Here is a 22,633-nt window from a genome sequence, read left to right on the forward strand (position 1 = left end):
ATGTTCCAAAAGATAATAATTGTAATTACGCGCTCCATTGCCGTTCTAAAACTGTCAACCAATATTAATCGATCGCTGAAGTGCTTCGAATGTTTAATATTCGCTATATTGGAATTTAAACTGCGTATGCCAAATACACTTCCTTCAATAGTAAAAACCATGTATTTTCAAAAAACTTCCACTCTTCTATTTAATATATAGATTATATTATATTAAATAGAAAACAAAGCCAAATTTTAAAATACACGGAAACTCAAGACATCAATTCAAAATCTTTAGATCAAATCAAGTTTGGCTTGAGAATGAGCTTTAGCCGACAATTCTACGCCGGTTTGAGTTATTGCTCATTTATATCATAGTTTCAAACCCCTCTAATTCCCGATAGTATACAATGAATATCGGCTTGTATCTCATCTCTTAACTCTTGGTATATTTTAGCGCTAAAGCGACAGTATATTTTTTAGTCCACTGTTTACGTTTGTTTTGGCGCGTTTTCAGCTGTGCGTCGTTTTAAACCTAAGAAAGTCGGGAATCACACAACACAAATGCCGGAAGCAGATGCGGAACTGGTCAGAACCAGGAGCTTCCTGAAGGAGCGCCTGCAGCGGGACTACACCACTTTGAGGGGTTACCCGGAGGAGCGGTCCAACGTTCGCCAACTGCTGCAACGCACTGCAGAAATGGGGGAATCCAACTCGCTGCTGCTGATCGGACCTCGCGGATCTGGGAAGACCACGGTAGGAACTCTGTTTGCATCAATAGACCAAACCAACTGTAATAATTAACCAATGCCATTCTTATAGCTCATCAATGCCGTGCTGGCGGATCTGCTGGCCAACAAATCGTTTGTGGAGAATACTCTGATCGTGCACCTGGACGGAAACCTGCACACCGACGACCGAGTGGCCCTCAAGTCCATTACCGTGCAGATGCAACTGGAGAACGCTGCGGACGGTCGGGTGTTTGGGTCCTTCGCCGAGAACCTAGCCTTCTTGCTGCAGTGTCTCAAGGCGGGCGGCAAGCAATCCAAAAGCGTGGTCTTTATCCTCGAGGAGTTCGACTTGTTCTGCGCTCACCATAACCAAACGTTGCTCTACAACCTCTTCGACGTCTCCCAGTCCGCTCAGGCTCCCATCTGCGTGTTGGGCGTTACCTGCCGGCTGGACGTGATTGAGTTATTGGAGAAACGGGTAAAATCGCGATTCTCGCACAGGCAGGTCTTCCTGTTTCCTAGCTCTGAGCGTTTCGAGGAGTACGTGGAGCTGTGCCAAGATCTGCTGTCACTCCCGAGCGGTAGTTCACTTCTGGTAGCGGCGGAACGTGTCGATAATCTGCAAAAGATCCGATCCGCTGCCCTCTGCTTCGCCAACAATCATTTCGATCCTGGAGATCACAGCTTCCCACCCAGAGTTCGCGAAAACTGGAACAAGCAAGTGGTCAAAGTGCTCGCCACTCAACAAGCCAGACGCACCCTGCAAGCGCTCTACGCCTTCGACATCAGCGAAGCCTTCCTCAAAAGCTTCCTGTTCCGCTTAGTGGCCCAACTCCGTCCACAATCCCCTCTCATCACCGCCGAAAAAATTGCTGCCTTAGGAGCACAGTTCGAAGCTGACGACAAGGTTGATCTACTCTGCGGGCTCTCCGTACTGGAGCTGTGCCTAATCATCGCCATCAAACACCACTCGGAGATCTATGACCGCGATCCCTTCAACTTCGAGATTATCTTTGCCCGATTCTCCAAGTTCGCCAAGGTATCCAGCACGATGCAGGGTGTGGAGCGGTCAGTCGTTCTGAAAGCCTTCGAGCATTTGCGTATTGCGGAGCTAATCATGCCGCTCTCTGGGGGAGGAGTTGGCGGCAAGGTGCAGAAGGAGTTCGAGATGCACAAGTTGGCGCTGACCTACGGGCAGATTCAGCAGGCGGTGCAACGATACCAGGCACTGCCCACCGAGGTGGCCCAGTGGGCGCAAAGCTCGCTGATCTAGAAGTTAAGTAAATTCCATAATTGTTTTATTTATTTATTTTTGTAATAAAGTTGAAATTGAAATGAATTCAAACTGTGTCTGACGAAATCAAGCTCAATAATCAAGCAATAACTTGGTTTAAGTGAACTGCAAGTTCTCTAAACCATTTGTATAGAGTGTAGAAATATGTAAGCGAATTCGACAGGAATTTAGGTCAGTCAAGTACACTTCTCTGCTCAGCACTAAATCAATCGATAATGCTAATTTCTGGGATAACCCGCATATTTTTAACGCCCAACATGAGGGTGGATCTTGCTATATAAAAGCCATCAATTGTGAAGAAGGAGCCAGGTGAAGCTTGAGCCGCATCAGCATGAGATTCCTTACTGTTCTGGCTGCTTCGGTTTTGGTGGCTCTTGTGGCCATCAGCCAAGCCGACGACAGTCCAGGATTCTTCCTGAAGATTACTAAGAACGTGCCGCGGCTGGGAAAGCGAGGGGAAAGTTTTGCCATGAAAAACCTAAAGACCATTCCCCGCATAGGACGAAGTGAGCAGGTAAGTCCCAGTATACATTTTTTACCAAGGCCTTCGGAAAGCCTTAATGGCTTAATTCTAGAGCGCGGTGACTCCTCTGCTGGCCTGGCTCTGGGAACTGGATACAACTCCCAATAAGCGACGTCTGCCTGCTGGGGAACCTTTAGCAAAGGAACACGAACTGAACGTGGTGCAGCCCGTCAACTCCAACACCCTCCTAGAGCTGCTTGACAACAACGCCATTCCGAGTGAGCAGGTGAAATTTGTCCACTGGAAAGATTTTGATCGTGCCCTCCAGGCCGATGGAGACCTCTATAGCAAGGTTATCCAATTGGGCCGCCGACCGGATCAGCACCTAAAGCAGACCCTAAGCTTTAACAACTTTGTGCCCATCTTTGGGGAAGACCAGAGCCCGGCATTCATGAGTTACAAGAATGACCAGGATCAGGACCTCTACGGCGGCGGCAGTCGCTACGATCGCAACTTCCTGAGGTACAACACGCTGTAAGGAGAAGTCCCAACGGAATTTCCGAGCCTAATTCGAAATAGAGCTACTGAGGCTTGATAGCAAGCATCTTTTATACGAATATCAAATTATGATTAAAACTTAAAGAGCTCTTAAATACGCTATAAATATAAATATATCCCGATCCTTAAGAAAGGTCAAAGCAATCATATTCTACTTTATTTTATACCATATTAGATCCATGGAATATGCTTGCTCGTGCTTTCAATTTAAAACATATTAAGTATCTCAAGTTCAGGGAAGGTATCTGTAGAATGACTGGAACGGAGCCTTCCTTTATCACTGTCCCGGAAGGAATCGAACGGGAGCAGGCCATTAACGGCGCTTCTTTGACCAGGTCCATTCCATTTCACATTGTAATCTGGCGAGTCAACAACCTAACGGCTTTCGCCGCACTCCGCTCTCTTTCTCGCTGGGAGGCGGGTGACTCAATGGCGATCTCGGCCTTATCAAATTTATGGGCCCGCTGATGTTAGGAATTTCCAGCGGTCGCATTCTTCTGCTCCCTTTTACCGACTTTTACCGGTTAATTGAATTAAGCGGTACGCCCGCAAATTGAATCCGCAAACAGGATCATGGCGCCGTCGCATTTTAGAATTTGATGTGTATATTTTGTTTAATTAGCAGCCCGCTGTGAAGTATGCGACATGCTGCTGTTGACCAGAATTTGCCACAATTTAGTAATCCCCGCGGCCAATAAACAATCCTCAGTTACAAGTCAACAAACACAGACGTGATGACGACGCAAACTTGACTTTGAAATTTTTGCAATGCCCCGCCGATGTTGTTATTGTTTTTGGCCGTTTCGATTGTTTACTTTGTTTTTCAATTTCTATTTCCAGTGCAAGCGTAGAACAAGTTTGCTGGAAGGCTCCAGAGGCTTAACCTGAGAAACTGTCGAGGGGGTGAAATACTTTTAGCCTAATTACCTACCAATCGATTCTTATATGCTAGATTTGTCTGTATCTGTAGCATGACTTTCTCGCCATCCTATGAATATTCCTATTGTTTTCACTTCAGAAAACTATTTTTCCGGTCAATAAAACCAGAGAATAACCATAGTATTTATTGCTGAACATAAATGGCTAGGATGGTCAAAATTCGCAAAACTGTGCTGACGTCATATATGGGGGCATTCCCTTTCCGAATTTACGCGATCAGCGGATACATTTGCCAAACAATTCTCAGTAGATTTCGATTCTTGGATGGGAGCGATGCGCGCCCCTGATCACTCTGCGGGGCTCCCGCTCTCCCTCTCGCTTTCGCTCAGTGGAGCTTTCGCTCCGCCGCCCGCAAAAGCCGCGCTCAGAGCTTAAATACGTGTGCCGCGTCAGCGTCGTCCGAAGACGACTCACAAACATCGCCGCGATCGGTTGTTTAATTTTGCTCGCTCTGTTTCCGTTTCGCTTGGAATTCGCCGTTTTCGTGATCGACTAGTAGGCGCCTCCCCTCTTGAAACCACTCCCCCGAACTTGCCCAGAAGCCGAAGAGTGAAACAAGCTTTTGCGTTCCAAGCTGACACAGACGCACCACACACGTACGCCCAAAAACAGCGATAATACAAATTGGCCACGCTCGTTGTTTGGGTTAATTCAATTAAGTGCGACGGACAGAAGAAAGCCGCTTCGGCCAAGTGATAATCCATCAAGGGGCCACAAAGGCGCTTTTATTGGGCCCTAAAAAAAGAAAGTCGCCACACAAAGGTTACACAACCGAAGCGTGCAATTGACCCACGGAACACGGATCACAGATCACGGATCCCCCGAACTTTTCGTATAGTGCGGAGTACGCAACAACAAAAACAACGCTACAATGACGACTGCGGCGAAAGTAATCTTGGCCTGCTGCCTGCTGGGCGCCTTCCACATGCAAATCAGCTCGTCATCAGCCATTCCCATCTGGGAGTTTTTGACCCGCAACGAAAAGGTAAGAGAAAATCAACGCATATTGCGCATACGCAGCGTAAGCCAGCTGCAGGTTGCGCATACGCCTCGTTTACTCCACTTACATACGCCAATTGTCCTTGGCATTGCGCATCTGTCGAATCTGTTGAGTTTGTTGAGTCTGTTGAAGCTGGTGAATCTAGCGCAGCGCTGAATACTTGATCAGCCGAGCATAATCGTTATTAATAACGATATTGATATTGATATGGTGATGTTGTGATAACTTCAATGAGTTCGCATATTAACGGCGCTTTGCCCGCTTCTGTTTTTGGGTTTCTCTCCGCCGTAGTAGTTCGCCGAAGACAAAAGGAGTGAATATGAAAATGAATATGAATGGTTGACAAGACGTGGTTCATTGTCAGTGAGCGGTATTCGCTGCTCATTTGCATAACTGTACCGCGATTGGCATCGTAACCAACATAACACAATAAATACTCGAGCCGAAAAGCTGAAGAAGAACGGTCCTTGGCATAAATAGACGCCTGCGGAGTGCGATCTTGACATTGGGCGTTATCAGAGTCTAGGTATGGGTCTGGGTCTGGCGAGGATTATGCGGTATAGCAATAGTAATAGCAGTAGCATGCCTGGGAATACCGGTATGGCCGACCGGCTGCCACTTGACCACGCGATTTCGAGAGCGTTCGAGGGGAGTCACAAGTGTTGCCAAAAATCTGCAATCTGGTTTCGCAACTGATGAAGCGGAAAGGTTGAGCTCGTGGGGGCTTGGACGCTTGGATGTTTGGATCTATCATCGATTAGTCAGCCAATCCCCCAAACAAGCGAGATCAGTCGAGCGCGGGGCAAAACATTAATTTCCATTTATGAGAAACAACGGTTTCAATTTACATTCGCAAGTGCTGTAAATTGGCAGCGAAAAAACCAAAAGCTTTTCACTTTTCTGCACAAATGTTTGTGCAACAAAGCGTGACAACGTTGTGGCAATTTTCTCCGCAGTTTTTGTTTATTTTGTGTTTTTTGGTTAATGAACTCCCGGCCAAAGTGGTTTTTGTTCGCTTATTAATTAGCCGATGGACTTTAATTTATATATAGCAATTTGCCAGTCATTAGATCTGCTTGCCCCATGCTTTGCTCTCGCTGGCAGCGCATCAATCTGAACCGATTTTTTGACCGCTAAGCACGCGAACTGCGCCTTAAAATCCCGCAGATCGAGACAATAGAGCCCAGAATAATGTTACCCGATCCAGCCAGCAGAGATTCAACACCGCATCCGGCACCCCACACGAGTCCGCTGAGATGAGAAAATAATTTCTAAAAAAGGCAATTAACTGCCGAAAAATAGAAACGCAATTTGCGATTTCGCGGGTCTGGGATATTGATGATACTCGTCGTCCGTACTATCTGCGGCGTGCAATTAATGTAAATTTCTAACGAGACTTGGCCTCGCAACGATCACTTATTTATAGAAGATGCTTCAGCTTCCTGTTTTCGGGTGACTTTTATAGCGTCTCCTAAGTGAGCGCTTTCGATTTTCGATTGCAAAAATAAACAACGGCTTAACAGTTTTTGTTGCCCTTTATGTTTTTATGGGTGCAAACGCGTTTAGCCGGTTTGCGGTTCGAACTTCAATAAATAAATTATGTTCGCATTACTTTTTTATGTTTTACGTAAAGTATGTTGAGATATAAAGATATTTATACATATATATATATAGCATTATGGGCGGGCGGAGGGGCACTCGCAATGGAAACCCGCATCGGAACCCTTTTCCCAGCCGACACCTAATCGAACCGGAGTCATTACGCGTCTCTCTGCTTTTTATTTTGTATGTTATGAAATGTTTCATTTTCGTGGCTGCTTTTTTGTTGATTTCTTTTGTTGGCCATTTCGATGTTTCATAATGTAACCTGCGCATATCAACAGGTTATTGAACCGCCGATCCGTTGGGGATGGCATGTGGCTTAGGGCAGGGGGATAAGATGGGGCAGCGGAGCTACGCCCATACTTGTGGTTCGGGAAGCGACTACACGAGACAGCTTAATGGCCGTCTTCGGTCATCTTTTGGGTCTCGCTGGTGTTTGGATGCTGATTGAATATTTCCCATACTCACAAGGAAGTAAGATCAGATATCAGATGTTTTGGGCCAAGATCAGCGCCTCCGTTAGCTAGACTTTCATTACGTGCAATCGATGTCAGCTTAGTCACTTAGCTGGAAGGCTAAAGAATTACAACCTGTCCCCGACGATCTCGAATCTACATATCTTTATAAATACGAGCTTATATATTATATAAGCAAATTAAGTACGTGACTTTGACAACTCCCGCAAAGGCTTTTTGCCATTTTTCCCACTCAGCCATAAATAATTTAGATATTTTTTGCCCTCTCCGATTTGCTGAATTTTCAATTCTGTCCCTGGCTAATTATTTAATTGTGCCAGGGCCTGGACCATAAAATCCTGACAGAATTATTCGAATCTGATTACGGTTTTCTGACGTATGTGGCTCGCATGCCAGACCCCAAGTCTCATAACTGCAGGGCTGAACACAAAAGAATGAAAACAAGCGAACAAATTGCTTTGACTTTGTCAAATTAATCGTTTGCCATACAAATATTTAAATAAAAGCACACACCGAGAGGGGTGGGGCTGGGGGGTAGAGCAGCAAGTGGTGGCATCAATTGCATTTTACAGTTTGCACACGTTTGGGCCTGGCCTGGCCGAGTGGTTAACGGTAATTGGTAATGTGAGCCAACTCTCCAACTCGCCGATTCCCCAACTTTGGCCCCATCGTCGATCCGATGCATTATGCAAACGGCGTAAAATTGTAAAACACCAAAGCTGAGCCAATGCAAATGAAGCTATTGCTGGACTTCCAAGCTCAGTTTGCTGTAAGCAGACCAAGGGTGTTGCTTCTACAAGGGGGTCTCATCTGATACTCATCCAATAATGTGGCCCAGTTTCTTGCTTACTTTCTTTGTTCCGCCGTTTGCTCTTCCACTCTTCATTTGTTTGCTTATCCGTCGCTTGAGGGTGTCAAATCGTGAGAAGAGCCGGATTCCGTATTGGAATTTTCGGGGAGTTTCTGGGCTTTATTACCACTGGATTAGAATCAGGGCAGATTGACTTGACGTCACCTGCGACCAGAGAAATTCCACAGAGCCACGGCTATAGATGTGTCACCGCAGTAGAACATTCGGCGCTAATTAAAAGTCCATTCAACGCTCCGCTGGCCACGGAGAATAGACAATGAGCTGCTGCTTTGGCCACTGAACCGTAAACCCATACTCATCCGAACTGGGGCACATACCAGATGCCGCCCATCAAACTTGCGCCCTGGGAGGCAGTTGCTCAACTCCCAGGCGGCGCTGTCGAAATGCATTTCGTTTGTGCAACGAAAGTGCAATCATCTCCCCGCTAACACACACGCACATTGCGAAATCCTCCCACTAAGTGGTGCCAGGTAGCTCCACCTCTGCCCTAAGTTCTCCCACGATACCTGTTGCTCCGGCACAGCGGAAAATTTGTAATTCAAACTTTCTTCTTAGTTCTCCAAAAGCCTTAAAAACAAGTCAAAAAGTGTGGACTGAATCTTCTTTGTTTGATTCTTCTTAGTCTTCTCAAATAGTTTACTATATCTTGTTTTTTAGTTTGATTTCCAACTGTGATATTTGCTTTATATGGAGTTCTTCTGAGTCATGGTTTCAAAAGCTTTCATGGTGATATTACCAAAATTTACTCCATAGTCAGATATACATACAAACTTAAAGAAAAAAGAAATTAACCCACTGCTTTTTTTTTTCTGTGCAGATGTCACACCTCTATTCGACGTTCGCCCAGCTAGTTAGCGTGCACTGCAAGTCGACTGCCGCTGTTGGAGGACTGCCGGTGAACCAGTGCAAGCACAATCTGCTTGGCTACGGATCCGCCAAGCTGCAGACGCTCTCTGATGCCCAATTGGAGGCACTCGATCCGTATCAGCGCGATGCCAACGAGCTGAGTAAGTGTATTAATCTGCGTGGGAGATCGATCGATTTCCGCGTCAGAACTTCCGCAGTGTGCAGCCACGACGTGCTGGACGTGAGATCTCGATCTTGGTCTCGATCTAACCGCCCGCCTCTGCTCTTCTCTTCCGCAGTATGGTCGTCGATCATGCGGGACCATCCGAGCGGAGCTAGCCTGGTGACCACACGCCAGCCGCTCCAGCAACCCTTACCCACTCCACCTGCCTCCTCGCTGATCATCCTGACCCGCCAGCAACTTCCACACGAGGCCTCCCATCCCATCCAGAGCTCCAGTTCCGGCCCCAATCCGATCTTCGAAAGCGGCGAGCAGAAGCACAAGTACGCCATGGACATGGATATGGCCTACGGCTACGTTCAGCAGTCTAGCAGTGAGCTTCCAGTTGCCGCCGCCCTTACGGGAGAGCCGCCCAAAACCTATCTCACCGGACCCTTAGTTATCCGAGTGCGTCCCGATGGCTCACCTGTGGAGGAGGACAAGAGGATGCCCCTGCCGCGTGACGAGGACCTGCCCTTATTCCGTCTCGGCCTGGCTGCCGCCCAGCCCAACAGACACCGCAAGATCGCCACAATCAGCGCTCTCAAGCAGCAGCACTTCGCCTCCATCCTGCAGCGCGACCTTCAGCCGCCTCATCAGGTGCAGAGGCGCCTGTTCCGCCAGCAGCAGGCGTAAGATCCTGGCCAGAGGATTCCTAGACCTAAGTCCTTGTGTGGAGAGTGAATGTGATAGATCAGGAGACGATCCTGCATCTCTAAGTGCGAGAGAATGGATGAATGAACCTTCTAGTTTAAGGAGTTTTCTTGAATGCACTTTGAGCTTTAATGGAATTTCGTATCGTTATCGTTTAAGTTTTCTTTAATTTTATTTATTCGCGTGCATTAGCCGTAAGATCAAATAGAGATTCTTGAGTAATAAACCGCATGATGATTATTATTGTTACGAACGTATTAATTCTGAGATGTGCGGGTTGGAATGGGAATAATGGAGGTGGCAATGGGGATGGGGGCGGGAATCTCTGCACAAAGCCAGGAACCGGTTGGTTATGGTAATAACGAAAGTCTCATCTCCACCAGCCACCAGTTCCTTGTCGAAAGTTTCACTCACACCCATAATTAACACGCGAAAGCCTTATTAACCCACATACACCGAGTTAAGGCCGAACAATGGAAATGTTAAATCCGGTTTGACAAGATCAGAACGAATGCCCCGGCCATTAGAATTTGCGAATTTTGGCAATTACAATTCGATGTAATTTCGTTGGGCAACTGGTTTGTCCGGCCTCTCAACAAAGGGAGATTAATTAGGATGTACGTCACAGGAGTTGCATAAATGATGTGGGGATTTTCCGCCAGTCTCTTGCAATTCATATACCTTTGTTAAAACGAAATTTAATGAGAAATCTGAATAAATAAGAATAGATGATTTTGAATTTCGATAGACCAACGTGCTGTAATTCGATAACAATTACGATGAATTGCTAACCAATCCTCTATTTGACCAGCAAGCGGTCACACTGGCATCAGCTGTTGTACACTTTTTACTTAAAGAAGGTAAATATTATTCTATGGAAAAACTTATTTTCTGGGATCTTTTTAAAGCTAAAAGAGATAAGGTTCAACGGAACGCAAACATATACATATTTACTATGTGCAATAATGAGTGATAGGTGCATGAACAACGTGACGCGGTTAATTCCGACTTGCGTGTGATTCATTGCCTTATTGCTCATACGGATGCATACATATATTATATATCCTTTCAATTAACCTGTGTGCTTGCTTTCAGATGTATGTAGACCCTTGATCACAAAAACATCTGTCGTCCATTATTTTGTCGCTGCGGAATTTATCGATTTGCCAAGCACCACGCAGTCTGGCTCTAGAAAAAGGGGATTTCCCGTTAAATTGTGAGACAGGTCGCAAAATTGCTGATTACTAAAACCAGTCAGTGCTATTGCGACAACTGCGCGATGTCGGATGAAGAATCGTTCGTCATCTTGGGCAGCTCCCCGTACCCTTCTCTCATGCCAGAGGGCAAATCTCTGGTGTTCGATGGCTTGGGCGACGTCGCGGAGGCTAAAGAATCAATAGCATCGACGAGTGCACAGCAGCCACCATTGAGCAGTGCTCCATCAGCCATGACTGCCTCGCAGGAGCAACCCTTATCACTGGAGTCCGGAGCATCCCAGCATCAGTCACTGGCGGCCAGTTTCATCATGGGAGAAGTACAGTCCGATGTCCTAAAGGTTTGAATTTAGATTCATCTTTCTGTCGCCTAACCCCATTATGTCGAATCCACCGCAGAATAGTGTTTACTCCCAGTTTCCCAGCCTTTGCTCCTTGCAGGCTTCCGCGGAAGATGTGGTCAAGCTGCAACACATGATGACCGAGTACGTTTCTCTAAAGAGTAAGTTGAAGCTGACTTGTATATGCTGAACTAGTAATAATTCAAGTATGTCTGCAGAAACACTTGACAAGGTAAACATCACTATGCGTGACTACCACAAGCTAACCCAACAATGGCGACAGGAGGCCGCCGACAAGGAGCAGCAGTACAGGGAGCAACTAAGGGAATGTCAGGTGCTGGTCGAGAAACTGCGCGAGGAGAACCAGAAGCTGAAAGAAGACCTGGAGACCAAGATGGTGCAAATAGAGGTGGTCCAAGAGTTCAGTCAAAAGGAGCAGAGTGAGCTTCGGCAGAGTATTTCCGAGAAAAAGTCTCTTATCGACAACATGCGGGTGGAGATTGACAAGCTGCAACAGATAAAGATGGTACGTATGACGTCCAGTGCCCTTGTGGCAACTGAAGCAATTGGTCAGACCGCACTATCCATTATCTACTATTTTAACTGCGCAGTATTTGCATTGAATAAATAAAATAACCACCTCTGCTGCTCCCCTCTTTTGATTTCCCTATATTGCAGCACTCATTCGAGTTTGTTCCTGAGGATGGGGGCAAAACTGAAGCGGATCCGGACAAAGCTCTGAATTATGTGCAACGGGAAGAGCACGATCGGCAGGTGCGTGAATTGCAGGGACAGCTCTCTAAATTGGTGGCGGAATGTCTTGAGGTCAACGACATGGTTTGTACTTTTACTTAGCTACTCGTTAGTTTACATACTTTGTAACTCCTCCACTTGCAGAAAAAAACCTATATCGAGGAGATCGACTGTTTGAAGGTGAACTTAACGAGTGCGCAGGAGCTAATGGGCAAAATGCAGCGAGACATCAACGAACTGAAGGCTAAGGACATAGAGAAACAGGAAATGATCGAGCACCTACAAACGCAGAACGACATCTACCGAAAGGATTTCGAAATGGAGCGGGCAGATCGCGAAAAGAATGCCGGCGAGAAAGACCAGTATCTAATGGACTTGCGGGCGCTGCAGAGAAGGAACCAGGAACTAATCGAGGCCCTTGCCGAGTCTCATAAGGCTAGCAAGGCACCTTCACCCGCCCCTTCGTTAAGTTCGAGCAGGACCAGTCTGCGAGAGGAGCAGAGACCAGTAAGAGTATGCTGCTTGTTGTTTAAATAATCTTTAGATTTATTTACTAATTTTTCTTTTGGTAGGTTCTCGACCCAAATGGTGCAGCCTCCCGTACTTCGGACGCTGTCCTGCGGTGTCCCATCTGTTCAAAATCGTTCAACGCTCTAAGTGTGCTTCAGAGCCACGTTAACGATTGTTTGGACAAGAACTAAAAATTGTTAACCATTAATATATTTTTGTAGACATCATTCTATTCTTTAAGGTTAAAGATTGGCCAGCTGGCTAATTGCACATTATAAAAAAAACTAAACACAAATTATAATTACGTTACAAATGAAAAGGTATACGAATCCCCTCAGAGTTTGCTTCTAATGGGGGGCATTTCCAGAGACCAAACGCGATGTACATTGGGGCTGGCCACCAAGTTGCTTAGCACCTTTACATCTGCAAAGAAGTGGTATTAGCTTAAGTAATTTGTGATGTTATCTGTTCACCGTTTGTGCGTGCAAACTGCTGCAACGTATTCCGGATATCACAAATGGGAATGGCTGTGTTGATATTTGGGTAGACGACGTCGTCCAATTTAATGTTAGACACACACACGCCTAGTATGCATCCGCTTTGATCAAACATTGGGCCCCCACTTTGACCCGCCTGCACACTGCCATCAGACATAATGGCTCCAGTGTCACACTTAATAATCCTCCCTTGGAAAATCGAAGGATTAAAGTCATGCTTAAAGCTGAAGTTTACGAAGAAGGGGAATCCTGCGTTGTACACCATTTGGCCAAGAGTAGCTGGACTCTTAGCCAATCGCACGCAATACCGCTCAGGTACATCCTGCGGGGCTGTGAGCAGCGCTAAGTCGAAGGGTCGATCGCAGTCCGGATTGCACCAAATCACCTCTGAACGAAACTCGCGATCGGCAGCTCGGCAATTAACCGTACCATTGCTCTAGGAAGATCAGCATTTAAACAACATTGGTTGAGGGCGCAGCAATATCAATATTTACCTGCCCCACCACATGGGCACAAGTGAGAATGAAATGCTTGTTATGGACTCGTATAAAAGTACCGGTACCTTGTTGACCGGCCGACTCAATAACTACAATTGTGCGCTCCCCTGGAAAGTGAAGATATGATTACTATTAATATCATTACTTGTAATGATTCTTATTTTACAAGCAAAGTTAGAGGGCTCTCGAGCCAGCTGGAATTTAGTAGTGGGCATGCCCAGCTGCTCCATGAAGTTGCGAAGGAGGTAGCCAAAGTTTGCGGCCAGCGTTAGATTCACATTCTCCTGTTGACGCTGGAATGAGGTACATATCACAATGCCAATGAGTCGCCTGAAATCATAACCATTTTATAGATCTATAGATAGTTACATAAATTATATTGACCTACAATTTATTATTGAACACGGCGGAACCCTCACAGCCCAATGGCAAAGCGTTGGAGATGGCGAACAGGCAGCCACTGCGTCCCATCACATTAGACACCTTCCCTAGGCTAATAGTCTTGTAGAAGTTCTCCAGGCCAAACGGTGAACACATCACTAGTACGTCATCCAAGGTTTGCATGGGCTGCAGATGTCGCAGGTAGTTCCCAATGTACGCCAGGAATCTCTTGAAGGACTCTTCTTTTACGGGCGTTTGCAGCCCTAGCACCACGAAACTCGAACGGAGCACCTCGCTTCCATCACCGGAGTCAGCGGAAAGAAGAATGTGGTGTAGATTTCGGGATACCTCGGCAGCGCAGAACACATACAGCGGATGGGCCATGAAGCGGGAGAGGATGTGGGATTGTCTCGAACCGGAAGCAGCGTTCTGCCTTGGACGTCGTTGCTGTGGATCAAAGGTGACTAAGAAGTTAAGGGAGCGAATGCGCTGACCTTCCACTTCATTCTGAACATTCAGCAATTGTCCCCGCTGCAGCCTGCCGATGATTTCTTTGTTCTCTGCTCCTTTGTCCCCATCCGAAACCAAATGTGGTTGCAGAATGCTCCCTGAACTGATGATAACTTCATTGTTGATTATGATCGCCGACTGCTTCGTGGCCGGCGGACTGGTGACCTCCAACAGGGCGTGGCGTATCTTCAGCAGCATTATCTCGGGATTTGATTAGGATTACGCCCTCGTCATACTAAACTAAGTTGGCTCCAAAGAGTACCTCCTTTGTTTATACTTTTGACTTGCCATTCGCAGCGGTGGTCAGCTGTTTGTAAATCAAACATATGTAGATTCGGCATTCGCCGTTGCTCAATCAGCTGTTGGCCCCAACCTCAAAACGCTTCTCAGTAAGGATTTGAATTTTTTTGGAGTTTTGCATAATGTTGCCTCTTCGTTGGTGCTTGCTGAAACCGCTTCAGGATGCATTCCGACATAGCCGTCGCCAACTGGCGCAGAAGAATCTTCTGGAACTCACGGATAGAGGATTTTTCCAGGGCATTTTTCCCGACACGGCAGCGTAAGTTCTGGTCCACCTTTAATTTGAACCGATCCTTATTTTATCTATGAAAACTACTACCGAGTAGTCCCAAGATGAAGCAGCTTTTTACCAGCGGCCAGCAGAGTATCTACGCGGGATTCGACCCCACCGCCGACAGCCTGCACGTAGGCAATTTGCTAGTAATCATGGGCCTAATCCACTGCCAGAGAGCCGGACACAGACCCATTGCTCTTGTAGGAGGAGCTACTGGTCTCATTGGGGATCCCAGTGGACGCAATACGGAGCGCAACCAGCTGGGAGAGTCGGTTATCGAGACCAATCTTAAGGCCATAGAGCAGCAACTGAGGCGGGTGTTCGAGAACCACGAGAACTGTCTTTGGGACACGAACAAAGAAAAATCTCCACTCGCTCCATTAACGTAAGTATTAAATCAATGCCAGACTGTTTTATTCTAGTATGAATTCCGTACAGAATTGTTAACAATGCCGATTGGTACACCGACCTGCAGCTCATCGACTTTGTAGCTAACATGGGCCGTCACTTTCGGATGGGTTCAATGCTGTCCAGATCCTCAGTGCAGTCCCGTCTGGGATCGGAGGATGGAATGAGCTTCACCGAATTTACCTATCAGATCTTTCAGGCCTACGACTGGCTGCACTTGTTGCGCCGCCACAATTGCTGTTTTCAAATGGGAGGCTCCGATCAGACGGGCAATCTAATGACAGGCCATGAGCTTATAAGCCGCGTGGAACGGAAGAGCGAGGTATTCGGACTTACCCTGCCACTGGTGACAACAGAGGAGGGCGACAAGTTCGGCAAGTCGGCGGGCAACGCAGTTTGGCTAGACGGGGATAAGACCTCGCCCTTCGCCCTCTACCAGTTCTTCCTGCGCATGCCAGACTCTGAGGTGGAAAAACTTTTGAAACTGTTTACATTCATTCCGCTACAACAGGTGGAGCAGCTGATGTGGGAGCACGCGAAGGAACCGGAGAAGCGGAAAGCGCAAACTTTGTTGGCCGAAGACGTGACGCTGCTGGTTCATGGAGGTGAATCCTGACTAAACCATGAATTGCACCTGTATCTAATATGTTTTCAATTGACAGAAAGTGGACTGAAGCAGGCGGAACGTGTGACCAATGCCTTATACAAGGGGAATGTGGAAGGCTTGGCGGAGCTAAATCTTTCCGAGATCCAGCAGACTTTCCAGGGTGCCACCATGGTGGACCTTTTGACTGAGCCAGGCATGTCCATCCTGCAGTTGGCTATGAAAGCGAAATGCTTTCCCACCGAGAGTAAGTTACCTTCTAGACTTGGCAATATTAAAGTTATAATATAATATAAACACTTTTCAGGTGATGCTGTGCGTATTATAACGGCAGGCGGATTCTACGTTAACCAGAAGCGGGTGCAGAACATCGCAGAGGTGCTCACCACGGGCATACACATTCTACGCAACGGAGTCTCTCTACTGCGTGTGGGCAAAAGGAACTTTTACATCGTGCGCTGGCAGTAGCCGACAGAAACCTTGTTATCCGCTAATTGTTACTTTTAATTTGTGTTAAATAATTATAGGCTTGCTTAAATTTTAGGATCTTAAGTTATTTATGTGGGTCTGGCTGCGGGCTTCTTGCGCCACCTTTTTCGCGCCAACATCTCCTTGGCCTTCTCTTTCTTCAGGTCCTTGTCGTAGAATTTGCCACTTTTGGTAAAGGTCTTCTGCTCGTGGCGCATCTCAGCCAACTTCCGGTTTTTCTGTTTGATGATGTTCTTTTTGTTGGCAGACTTCTTCTTGCCAGCCTCGGAGATCTGCACCTTGATGTGACGGCCTTGCAATTCTGTGTTATGCAGTTGGAAGGCCTTTTGAAAACTGGGCAGGTCGGCCATTTCCACGAAGGCGAAGCCCCCACGCCGCTTTTTGGGGATTCGGATAGACTTTACTGTGCCCGCCGCGGAGAAGTGCAGCTCCAGGTCGTCCTTAGTAGTCTCAAAATTCAGGTTCGTCACATACAGAACGTGTCTGTTGGTCTTGGATGCCCCGCGCAGCAGAGAGCTCAGCTGGTCGCTGGTTATTTCCCCATTTTCCTCCTCATCTTCGTCGGATCCGGAGGCAGAGCTGCTATTTCCAGCTGCCTCCCCATCGGATAAATCCTCGGCATCACTATCTTCCGGGTCACTTGGATTCCGGCCGTCCTTATCAACATAAGTGCCCTCAAAGATCTCCTTGCGCTTTTGGTCGTCGAAGTTGCCCAGTAGATCTGCGCTATCGTCGTTGACAGTTCGTCGCACCCGTTTGGCCTTAATAAAGGATTCCACCTCGTAATCGCTGCCAGAATCGCTGGCCATTGTGATGAGTCTGGGAAGGAATTTCTCGTAAGTCACACTAATGCGAGGACTACAGCACGTGGGCTTACCTCTGAATGGCAATCAACCGTTCGAGATACTTTGCAGCACTGGTTAATTTCCCGCTAAAATTCGAATTCCAGGGTCATGTTGCAATTAATTCGGTGCTTGAAAAAACCGGTTGCATCTGAGGGAGCCCAATCAGACATTTAGTGGAGTTATCTCAAAATTATGGTAATCACCGATAACAACGCATAAATAGTTATGCGGGTGACCGGTTCGGGCTTATCAGGCAAGCATTTATCGTGCGCCGCTCTTACGATTGATGAACGGCTTGCAAAACGGGAATATTCCGCGCAGATCACCATAGATAAGTCCAACGAATATGATACTGCGAGTAGAGTGATAATTAATACCTGCAGAATGACTGCATCAATGTCTTTTGTTTAATTAAGACAAACGTCCGCTTAGAGCCAGTTATGAAGAAAATTTATGCGATTGGTCATTTCGGCGGGTAAAATGTCAAGAGAGAGCTATAAAAGCGCAGTTTTCGGCTACAGGTAATCAGATTTATTTCACAATCTATCAGCACACACATATCCATTTTTAACAATGAAGTTCATGGTAAGTAGCAGAAACTAAATAATATCGTGTACAACTTTTAGCTGTAACCTACTCTTCAGATTGTTCTTGCTTGTCTGTTGGCCTTGGCTTTCGCCAATGAGGAGGCTGATGTCCTGAAGAGCGACTCCGAGGTAAACGTTGAGGACTTTAAGTACGAATATGAGCTGTCCAACCATATTCGCGCCGTCCAATCTGGAGCTCTGAAGGAGCACGACAACTGGGTGGTTTCTGGGGAGTACGAGTACGTGGCCCCCAATGGCAAGACCGTCAAGGTCGTTTATACTGCTGATGAGACCGGCTACCACCCTAAGGTAGTCGAGGCTTAATCTAAAAGACGTATTTCTTTGCCCGAAAAAATAAATAAATTCCAGCAACGTACATTTGAATTTTCGTTTTTTTTTTCTCACGAACGTGTGAATGGGCACTCTAATGAGACGCTAAACTTGAGTGTTGTACAATTTCTTGTAAAATCGAATTCGATATTTCCTTGCAATTTGTTAAAATTGTTTTATTTAATGTTCGAATAGTTGAGTTAATAAAAAAAGCATGTCCGGGGAATCATCAGCGATGGACTGTGTCGAGAGCAGTGAAAGAATTGTTAAGGATGTGCAGAAAGCAACCGTAGAGGCTGAAAAAGTTGCCGGGTCGCTGACAGGAGCAGAAAAAAATAGTCTCGCTCACATTGCGCCGGTGGGAGAAGAAGGATATGGGAAAGATATAGATATGAAAGACCTGACCCTCGAGTCAACCAGTTCGAAGACGAATGAGGGTGAAAAAGAAGCGGAAAATCGTAGGGACGATCCCTGCAGTCCAATAACGGATGTAAACGAACCTGCCGTTAAGTCCCCCCTAGAAGTTGATTCGGATAGCAGTGTGGAGCTAATCGAGAGTCCTGTAAAATCGCCTTCCCCCAACGAAACTGCAAAAGATCTGCCGAAACCTGATAGTGCTAATGGAACTGGTGATCAAAACGTTAAAGAGGCTGAGGAACTTGCAGACAGTAGTATCGAACTGATCAGCAGTCCCGCATCCGAAAGTTCTCCTGAAAGAGGTAGTGAAAGAAAGAAACAAGAGAATCCGAAGGAAGCGCAAATACCACATTTTACCAGAGAGAAAACAGAAGCTCCTATAATGGATGTAGACCAAAACGCTTTCAATACAACCACAACAGATAACTCTAAGGAAAGCAAAGCTAGCATTGAAATCGAACATGAAAAAAAAACGAACCTACTTAAGGTTGAACTAGAAAAATCCACTGTTCCAAATGGCCCAGAGGACGAGCAACTGAATGGACTGCCAACGGATGGAGACATCTTTTATGGCAAGGACTGCGTTAACTGCAATTGCAAGAGACTTCACAAGCAGTACGTCCTAACCAACATGGCCACATTGAACTTCTACAAGGTGCTTCGAAAATCTTCCAAACAGCAGTTCCTATGTATGGGATGCCACGACACCGCTATGGAACTGTATGAGGTCTAGTAGCCTACTTATATTTAATAAATAAATATATCTCTAAGATAGCTGCCCTTTGATATTAGGAATATGCAGGTTACCTTGTAGCCAAGCAGCCACTGCTGCTAAGGGAATTTCATCAGGATCACGCCGACTTTGTGGCTCTAGACAGCAGCGATGAGGAGGAGGAGGAGCAAAAGCAGACAGGTTAGTGCTCTAAAACAAACACCCAAAAACCAATGATAATAATTATCTACCACCCATAGAAATGTCGGACTTCTCCAAAAAGGAGTTGCTGTTGGTTGAGAATGAGCTCGAAGATGCCATTATGAGTGTGCTGAATAAAGTGGAGTTTGAGAACCAAATGTCCTGGTCAAAGACAATTCTTCAGGCAAAGGCAGACCATTTGGAGCAACAGTTTGCATTGGCAGATGCAGAACTTGAAAAGGTTCAGAGTACCTCAGATAAGATGCACAGCGCTCTGTATAATTTTTGTCCGGTGGTTCACGAACATTTGCCCTCCCTAGACATCGAGTCTAGTGTTAGCGACTTTGTGGTGAGTCAGGAAAGACCCAGTTTTTGTTATATTTAATACGTCTATTTACTTCAGCAACATGTACCGCCAGCAGGCGAAATTATACGACCACCAATCCAATTGGGCGAGACCTATTACGCTGTGAAGAACAAAGCCATTGCTAGCTGGGTGTCCATAAAGGTGATCGAGTTCACAGAGAGCACCGCCATCAACGGCAACACTATGAAGAGCTACAAGATTAGGTACCTTAACGCACCTTACCAGATGATCAAGACAGTGACGGCCAAACACATTGCCTATTTTGAGCCTCCGCCAGTGCGACTGACTATTGGTTAGTGGCCAGTTGACTAACCTTCAGCACAGCTAAATCATTTTGCATTCTAGGAACTCGCGTTATTGCGTACTTTGATGGTACCACACTATCGCGGGGCAAAGAAAAGGGAGTGGTGCAGAGCGCCTTCTATCCAGGCATCATCGCCGAGCCGCTGAAGCAGGCCAACCGCTACCGTTACCTTATATTCTACGACGATGGTTACACACAGTATGTCCCGCATCGGGATGTCCGGCTTGTTTGTCAAGCCTCCGAGAAAGTGTGGGAGGACGTTCATGCCGGTTCGCGCGATTTTATTCAAAAGTACGTTGAGAAATACTCGGTGGATCGACCCATGGTGCAGTGTACCCGCGGCCAGAGCATGAGCACCGAGTCGAACGGTACCTGGCTGTACGCTCGTGTCATCGACATCGACTGCAGCTTGGTGCTAATGCAGTTTGAGGGGGACAAGAACCACACGGAGTGGATCTATAGGGGTTCCTTGCGTTTGGGACCCGTCTTTAAGGAAACGCAAAACACCCTGAACAGTTCAAGCTTACATCAGATGCGTGTCCCAAGGGTGAGAATAGTGTCAATTTGTCCAGTTGTTCACAAAACAGTATTATTTTCCAATCCAGCGCACGGAGCCCTTTATTCGGTACACCAAGGAGATGGAGTCCAGTATCCAAGTGAACCAGCAGATGCGAGCTATTGCCCGCAAGAGCAGCTCCTCTGGGCAAAATGCTGCATCAACAACACCCGCATCCTCGGCAGCCACCAGTGCAGGGGGACGCCCCGGAGGTGTCAGTAATAACGCCAGTACAGTGCGTCACCTTAACAACTCAACAATTTACGTGGACGATGAGAACAGGCCAAAGGGTCATGTGGTTTACTTCACAGCCAAGCGAAACTTGCCTCCTAAAATGTACAAAAGCCACGAGTGCAACCCTAACTGCCTATTTAAGATCGTGCATCGCCTGGACAGCTATAGTCCTTTAGCCAAACCCCTGCTCTCAGGCTGGGAACGACTGATAATGCGGCAGAAGACCAAGAAGTGTGTGGTATATAGAGGGCCTTGTGGTAAGAGTTTGCGCAATTTGGCGGAAGTCCACATATATCTACGTGCAACCGAGAACGTACTAAACGTAGACAACTTCGACTTTACGCCCGACTTGAAGTGCTTGGCCGAGTACTCTATTGATCCCTCGATCGTTAAGGACACGGACATATCCAAGGGGCAGGAAAAAATGGCCATACCGCTGGTAAACTACTACGACAATACGCTACCGCCCCCGTGCACTTACGCCAAGCAGCGTATCCCCACGGAAGGAGTCCATCTAAATCTAGACGACGAATTCCTCGTGTGCTGCGACTGCGAGGACGACTGCTCTGTAAGTTCGTTGATAAATTATAAAAACATTTATAGTTATATGACAATATTTATAGGACAAGTCCAAGTGTGCCTGCTGGCAACTTACAGTGGCTGGCGTCAGGTACTGCAACCCAAAGAAGCCCATCGAGGAAATTGGCTATCAGTATAAGCGGCTTCACGAGCATGTACCTACTGGAATTTACGAATGCAACTCGCGCTGTAAGTGCAAGAAAAATTGCCTCAACCGTGTTGTGCAGTTCTCGCTAGAAATGAAGCTGCAGGTTTTCAAGACGTCTAATCGGGGTTGGGGCCTGCGATGCGTTAACGACATTCCTAAGGGCGCTTTTATATGCATCTACGCTGGCCACCTACTTACGGAGACGATGGCAAACGAGGGTGGCCAGGACGCAGGAGACGAGTATTTTGCCGACTTGGACTACATTGAGGTGGCCGAACAGCTGAAGGAGGGTTATGAGTCTGAGGTAGAGCACTCGGAGCCGGATCCCGAGGAAGACAACGGTGGGCCCGATGCCGAAGACGATGATGACTTTCGTCCGAACTACCACTATCAGCGCAAGATCAAGCGCACTTCAAGGAGCAACTCTACACAGAGCAGTGAGTTAGACTCGCAGGAACGGGCCGTGATAAACTTCAATCCAAACGCCGATTTGGATGAGACAGTGCGTGAGAACTCGGTGCGAAGGCTTTTCGGCAAGGACGAAGCGCCGTACATAATGGATGCCAAGACAACGGGCAACCTCGGACGCTACTTCAACGTGAGTTAGATTAAGGATCGCATTTTCATTCATTTTAACTGACTACTGGTCTTTTTCTTTTATCGTAGCACTCTTGCAACCCGAATCTTTTTGTGCAGAACGTTTTTGTGGACACCCATGATCTGCGGTTCCCTTGGGTGGCCTTCTTTTCTGCTTCCCACATTCGATCCGGCACAGAGCTGACCTGGAACTACAACTATGAAGTGGGTGTAGTGCCCGGCAAGGTGCTGTATTGCCAATGTGGAGCTCCAAACTGCCGCATACGTTTGCTCTAAGTTCACGTCGAAGTCCAAGCTCAAAATGAAATTTACCCAATAAAAACAATTTGAATTTTAAGTTTAA

At 46.8% G+C, this 22,633-nt stretch overlaps 9 protein-coding genes across 11 annotated transcripts; 7 read left to right on the plus strand and 2 right to left on the minus strand.

Annotated features, from left to right (window-relative positions):
• Positions 1-464: 464 nt before the first annotated feature.
• Positions 465-2,051, plus strand: LOC108107485 (origin recognition complex subunit 4). Its single transcript, XM_017215031.2, has 2 exons — positions 465-737; positions 804-2,051. The coding sequence occupies exons 1-2, from the start codon at positions 546-548 to the stop codon at positions 1,983-1,985; spliced, it is 1,374 nt and encodes a 457-aa protein (XP_017070520.1). The 5' UTR covers positions 465-545; the 3' UTR covers positions 1,986-2,051.
• Positions 2,052-2,113: 62 nt separating this feature from the next.
• Positions 2,114-3,171, plus strand: LOC108107486. The gene is made up of 2 exons (XM_017215032.2): positions 2,114-2,520; positions 2,582-3,171. Exons 1-2 carry the CDS (start codon positions 2,338-2,340, stop codon positions 3,005-3,007), a joined length of 609 nt encoding a protein of 202 aa, XP_017070521.2. The 5' UTR covers positions 2,114-2,337; the 3' UTR covers positions 3,008-3,171.
• Positions 3,172-4,383: 1,212 nt separating this feature from the next.
• LOC108107478 (rhythmically expressed gene 5 protein) lies at positions 4,384-9,720 on the plus strand. The gene is made up of 3 exons (XM_017215024.2): positions 4,384-4,951; positions 8,733-8,922; positions 9,061-9,720. The coding sequence occupies exons 1-3, from the start codon at positions 4,838-4,840 to the stop codon at positions 9,615-9,617; spliced, it is 861 nt and encodes a 286-aa protein (XP_017070513.1). The 5' UTR covers positions 4,384-4,837; the 3' UTR covers positions 9,618-9,720.
• Positions 9,721-10,443: 723 nt separating this feature from the next.
• On the plus strand, positions 10,444-12,776 carry LOC108107449 (NF-kappa-B essential modulator). Of its 2 annotated transcripts, none has more exons than XM_017214993.2 (7): positions 10,444-10,495; positions 10,731-11,190; positions 11,249-11,351; positions 11,409-11,716; positions 11,869-12,027; positions 12,088-12,456; positions 12,516-12,776. In XM_017214993.2, exons 2-7 carry the CDS (start codon positions 10,915-10,917, stop codon positions 12,642-12,644), a joined length of 1,344 nt encoding a protein of 447 aa, XP_017070482.1. In that variant the 5' UTR covers positions 10,444-10,495; positions 10,731-10,914; the 3' UTR covers positions 12,645-12,776. The 2 variants fall into 2 exon arrangements, with proteins under 2 accessions (XP_017070482.1, XP_017070483.1); XM_017214994.2 differs by having other exon boundaries at positions 12,088-12,450.
• On the minus strand, positions 12,465-14,620 carry LOC108107448. 2 transcript variants are annotated; one of them, XM_017214992.2, is made up of 6 exons: positions 13,836-14,620; positions 13,614-13,777; positions 13,445-13,554; positions 12,927-13,386; positions 12,759-12,876; positions 12,465-12,640 (listed from the first exon to the last, which is right to left on the minus strand). In XM_017214992.2, the coding sequence occupies exons 1-5, from the start codon at positions 14,534-14,536 to the stop codon at positions 12,788-12,790; spliced, it is 1,524 nt and encodes a 507-aa protein (XP_017070481.2). In that variant the 5' UTR covers positions 14,537-14,620; the 3' UTR covers positions 12,465-12,640; positions 12,759-12,787. The 2 variants fall into 2 exon arrangements, with proteins under 2 accessions (XP_017070481.2, XP_017070480.2); XM_017214991.2 differs by lacking the exon at positions 12,465-12,640 and having other exon boundaries at positions 12,664-12,876.
• Positions 14,621-14,692: 72 nt separating this feature from the next.
• Positions 14,693-16,465, plus strand: LOC108107479 (tyrosine--tRNA ligase, mitochondrial). The gene is made up of 5 exons (XM_017215025.2): positions 14,693-14,897; positions 14,965-15,297; positions 15,351-15,925; positions 15,983-16,171; positions 16,232-16,465. The coding sequence occupies exons 1-5, from the start codon at positions 14,761-14,763 to the stop codon at positions 16,390-16,392; spliced, it is 1,395 nt and encodes a 464-aa protein (XP_017070514.2). The 5' UTR covers positions 14,693-14,760; the 3' UTR covers positions 16,393-16,465.
• LOC108107480 (uncharacterized RNA-binding protein C365.04c) lies at positions 16,411-17,277 on the minus strand. The gene has a single exon (XM_017215026.2). It carries the CDS (start codon positions 17,220-17,222, stop codon positions 16,482-16,484), a length of 741 nt encoding a protein of 246 aa, XP_017070515.2. The 5' UTR covers positions 17,223-17,277; the 3' UTR covers positions 16,411-16,481.
• Positions 17,278-17,774: 497 nt separating this feature from the next.
• LOC108107243 (larval cuticle protein 9) lies at positions 17,775-18,203 on the plus strand. The gene is made up of 2 exons (XM_017214660.1): positions 17,775-17,843; positions 17,903-18,203. Exons 1-2 carry the CDS (start codon positions 17,832-17,834, stop codon positions 18,167-18,169), a joined length of 279 nt encoding a protein of 92 aa, XP_017070149.1. The 5' UTR covers positions 17,775-17,831; the 3' UTR covers positions 18,170-18,203.
• A 103-nt stretch (positions 18,204-18,306) lies between these two features.
• LOC108107289 (histone-lysine N-methyltransferase eggless) lies at positions 18,307-22,627 on the plus strand. The gene is made up of 8 exons (XM_017214745.2): positions 18,307-19,319; positions 19,385-19,505; positions 19,565-19,854; positions 19,909-20,164; positions 20,218-20,723; positions 20,782-21,534; positions 21,590-22,291; positions 22,360-22,627. The coding sequence occupies exons 1-8, from the start codon at positions 18,390-18,392 to the stop codon at positions 22,564-22,566; spliced, it is 3,765 nt and encodes a 1,254-aa protein (XP_017070234.2). The 5' UTR covers positions 18,307-18,389; the 3' UTR covers positions 22,567-22,627.
• The last annotated feature ends 6 nt before the right edge of the window (positions 22,628-22,633 follow it).

The sequence above is a fragment of the Drosophila eugracilis genome, unplaced genomic scaffold, assembly GCF_018153835.1.
Source record: "Drosophila eugracilis isolate 14026-0451.02 unplaced genomic scaffold, ASM1815383v1 contig_1765, whole genome shotgun sequence".
Classification (NCBI taxonomy): Eukaryota; Metazoa; Arthropoda; class Insecta; order Diptera; family Drosophilidae; genus Drosophila; species Drosophila eugracilis.

Bases quoted from the DNA above. Each gene is read 5' to 3' on its own strand.
- LOC108107485 (XM_017215031.2), top strand. From the start codon at position 546: ATGCCGGAAGCAGATGCGGAACTGGTCAGAACCAGGAGCTTCCTGAAG. The intron at 738-803 runs GTAGGAACTCTG...CCATTCTTATAG, and splicing joins GCGGATCTGGGAAGACCACG to CTCATCAATGCCGTGCTGGC.
- LOC108107486 (XM_017215032.2), top strand. From the start codon at position 2,338: ATGAGATTCCTTACTGTTCTGGCTGCTTCGGTTTTGGTGGCTCTTGTG. The intron at 2,521-2,581 runs GTAAGTCCCAGT...GCTTAATTCTAG, and splicing joins GCATAGGACGAAGTGAGCAG to AGCGCGGTGACTCCTCTGCT.
- LOC108107478 (XM_017215024.2), top strand. From the start codon at position 4,838: ATGACGACTGCGGCGAAAGTAATCTTGGCCTGCTGCCTGCTGGGCGCC. The intron at 4,952-8,732 runs GTAAGAGAAAAT...TTTTCTGTGCAG, and splicing joins TTTTGACCCGCAACGAAAAG to ATGTCACACCTCTATTCGAC. The intron at 8,923-9,060 runs GTAAGTGTATTA...TCTCTTCCGCAG, and splicing joins GCGCGATGCCAACGAGCTGA to TATGGTCGTCGATCATGCGG.
- LOC108107449 (XM_017214993.2), top strand. From the start codon at position 10,915: ATGTCGGATGAAGAATCGTTCGTCATCTTGGGCAGCTCCCCGTACCCT. The intron at 11,191-11,248 runs GTTTGAATTTAG...AATCCACCGCAG, and splicing joins TACAGTCCGATGTCCTAAAG to AATAGTGTTTACTCCCAGTT. The intron at 12,028-12,087 runs GTTTGTACTTTT...CTCCACTTGCAG, and splicing joins GTCTTGAGGTCAACGACATG to AAAAAAACCTATATCGAGGA.
- LOC108107448 (XM_017214992.2), bottom strand. From the start codon at position 14,536: ATGCTGCTGAAGATACGCCACGCCCTGTTGGAGGTCACCAGTCCGCCG. The intron at 13,555-13,613 runs GTAAAATAAGAA...TTCACTTTCCAG, and splicing joins AGAGCCCTCTAACTTTGCTT to GGGAGCGCACAATTGTAGTT. The intron at 13,387-13,444 runs GTAAATATTGAT...TGATCTTCCTAG, and splicing joins GTGCCCATGTGGTGGGGCAG to AGCAATGGTACGGTTAATTG.
- LOC108107479 (XM_017215025.2), top strand. From the start codon at position 14,761: ATGTTGCCTCTTCGTTGGTGCTTGCTGAAACCGCTTCAGGATGCATTC. The intron at 15,298-15,350 runs GTAAGTATTAAA...AATTCCGTACAG, and splicing joins TCTCCACTCGCTCCATTAAC to AATTGTTAACAATGCCGATT. The intron at 15,926-15,982 runs GTGAATCCTGAC...TTCAATTGACAG, and splicing joins GACGCTGCTGGTTCATGGAG to AAAGTGGACTGAAGCAGGCG.
- LOC108107480 (XM_017215026.2), bottom strand. From the start codon at position 17,222: ATGGCCAGCGATTCTGGCAGCGATTACGAGGTGGAATCCTTTATTAAG.
- LOC108107289 (XM_017214745.2), top strand. From the start codon at position 18,390: ATGTCCGGGGAATCATCAGCGATGGACTGTGTCGAGAGCAGTGAAAGA. The intron at 19,855-19,908 runs GTGAGTCAGGAA...TATTTACTTCAG, and splicing joins CTAGTGTTAGCGACTTTGTG to CAACATGTACCGCCAGCAGG. The intron at 20,724-20,781 runs GTGAGAATAGTG...TTTCCAATCCAG, and splicing joins ATCAGATGCGTGTCCCAAGG to CGCACGGAGCCCTTTATTCG.